At 69.6% G+C, this 481-nt stretch overlaps 1 protein-coding gene across 1 annotated transcript in view; it reads right to left on the bottom strand.

Moving 5' to 3' along the window:
* ACTN2 (actinin, alpha 2) overlaps positions 1-481 on the bottom strand; it is a 28667-nt gene that overhangs the window by 5917 nt on the left and 22269 nt on the right. The window contains exon 15 of the mRNA XM_012730854.1: positions 236-415. Coding sequence (XP_012586308.1) covers positions 236-415 — 180 coding nt within the window. The remainder of the gene's footprint in view (positions 1-235; positions 416-481) is intronic.

Genomic DNA, 481 nt, shown 5'->3' with positions numbered 1-481 from the left:
CACCACTCTGGGCCGGGCCAAGAGCAGGCCACAGAGCGGCTCTCACAGGTCATCCTGGTGGCCACGGAGAGGACGGTGGGGACCACGGCGGCGGCCGCAGCGCTGCACGGCCACATGGGCACAAGCCGAAGGCCGTCCCGCGCGGAGGCACTGGGAAGCTCAGCGGGCACTGGCGCGCCCGAGAGCGGAGGGCCGGGAGACGGGCCGCCAGCGGGGGTCGGGCGCCCGTCCGCACCTCCATGGTGTAGTTCGTGTGCTTGTTGTCGAAGACCAGGGCCTCCTGGATGAGCTGGTGGTCCCCCTCCAGCCTGTCGATGTTGTTCTTGTAGTTGATGATGTTGTGCTCACACTGCTTCAGCTGGTTCATCTGGTCTTCCAGGGCCGCCGTGATCTGGACGGAGCTGCGGGCGATCTCCTGCCAGGACACGGGAGCTCAGCGCGGCCCTGCTGGCCGGGGAGGGCGGCGAGCGGCGGGCCCCAG

This window comes from Condylura cristata, unplaced genomic scaffold (genome assembly GCF_000260355.1).
Source record: "Condylura cristata isolate star-nosed mole 26May11 unplaced genomic scaffold, ConCri1.0 scaffold00029, whole genome shotgun sequence".
NCBI classification, from domain to species: domain Eukaryota; kingdom Metazoa; phylum Chordata; class Mammalia; order Eulipotyphla; family Talpidae; genus Condylura; species Condylura cristata.
This window is presented reverse-complemented; position numbering and strand designations above follow the sequence as displayed.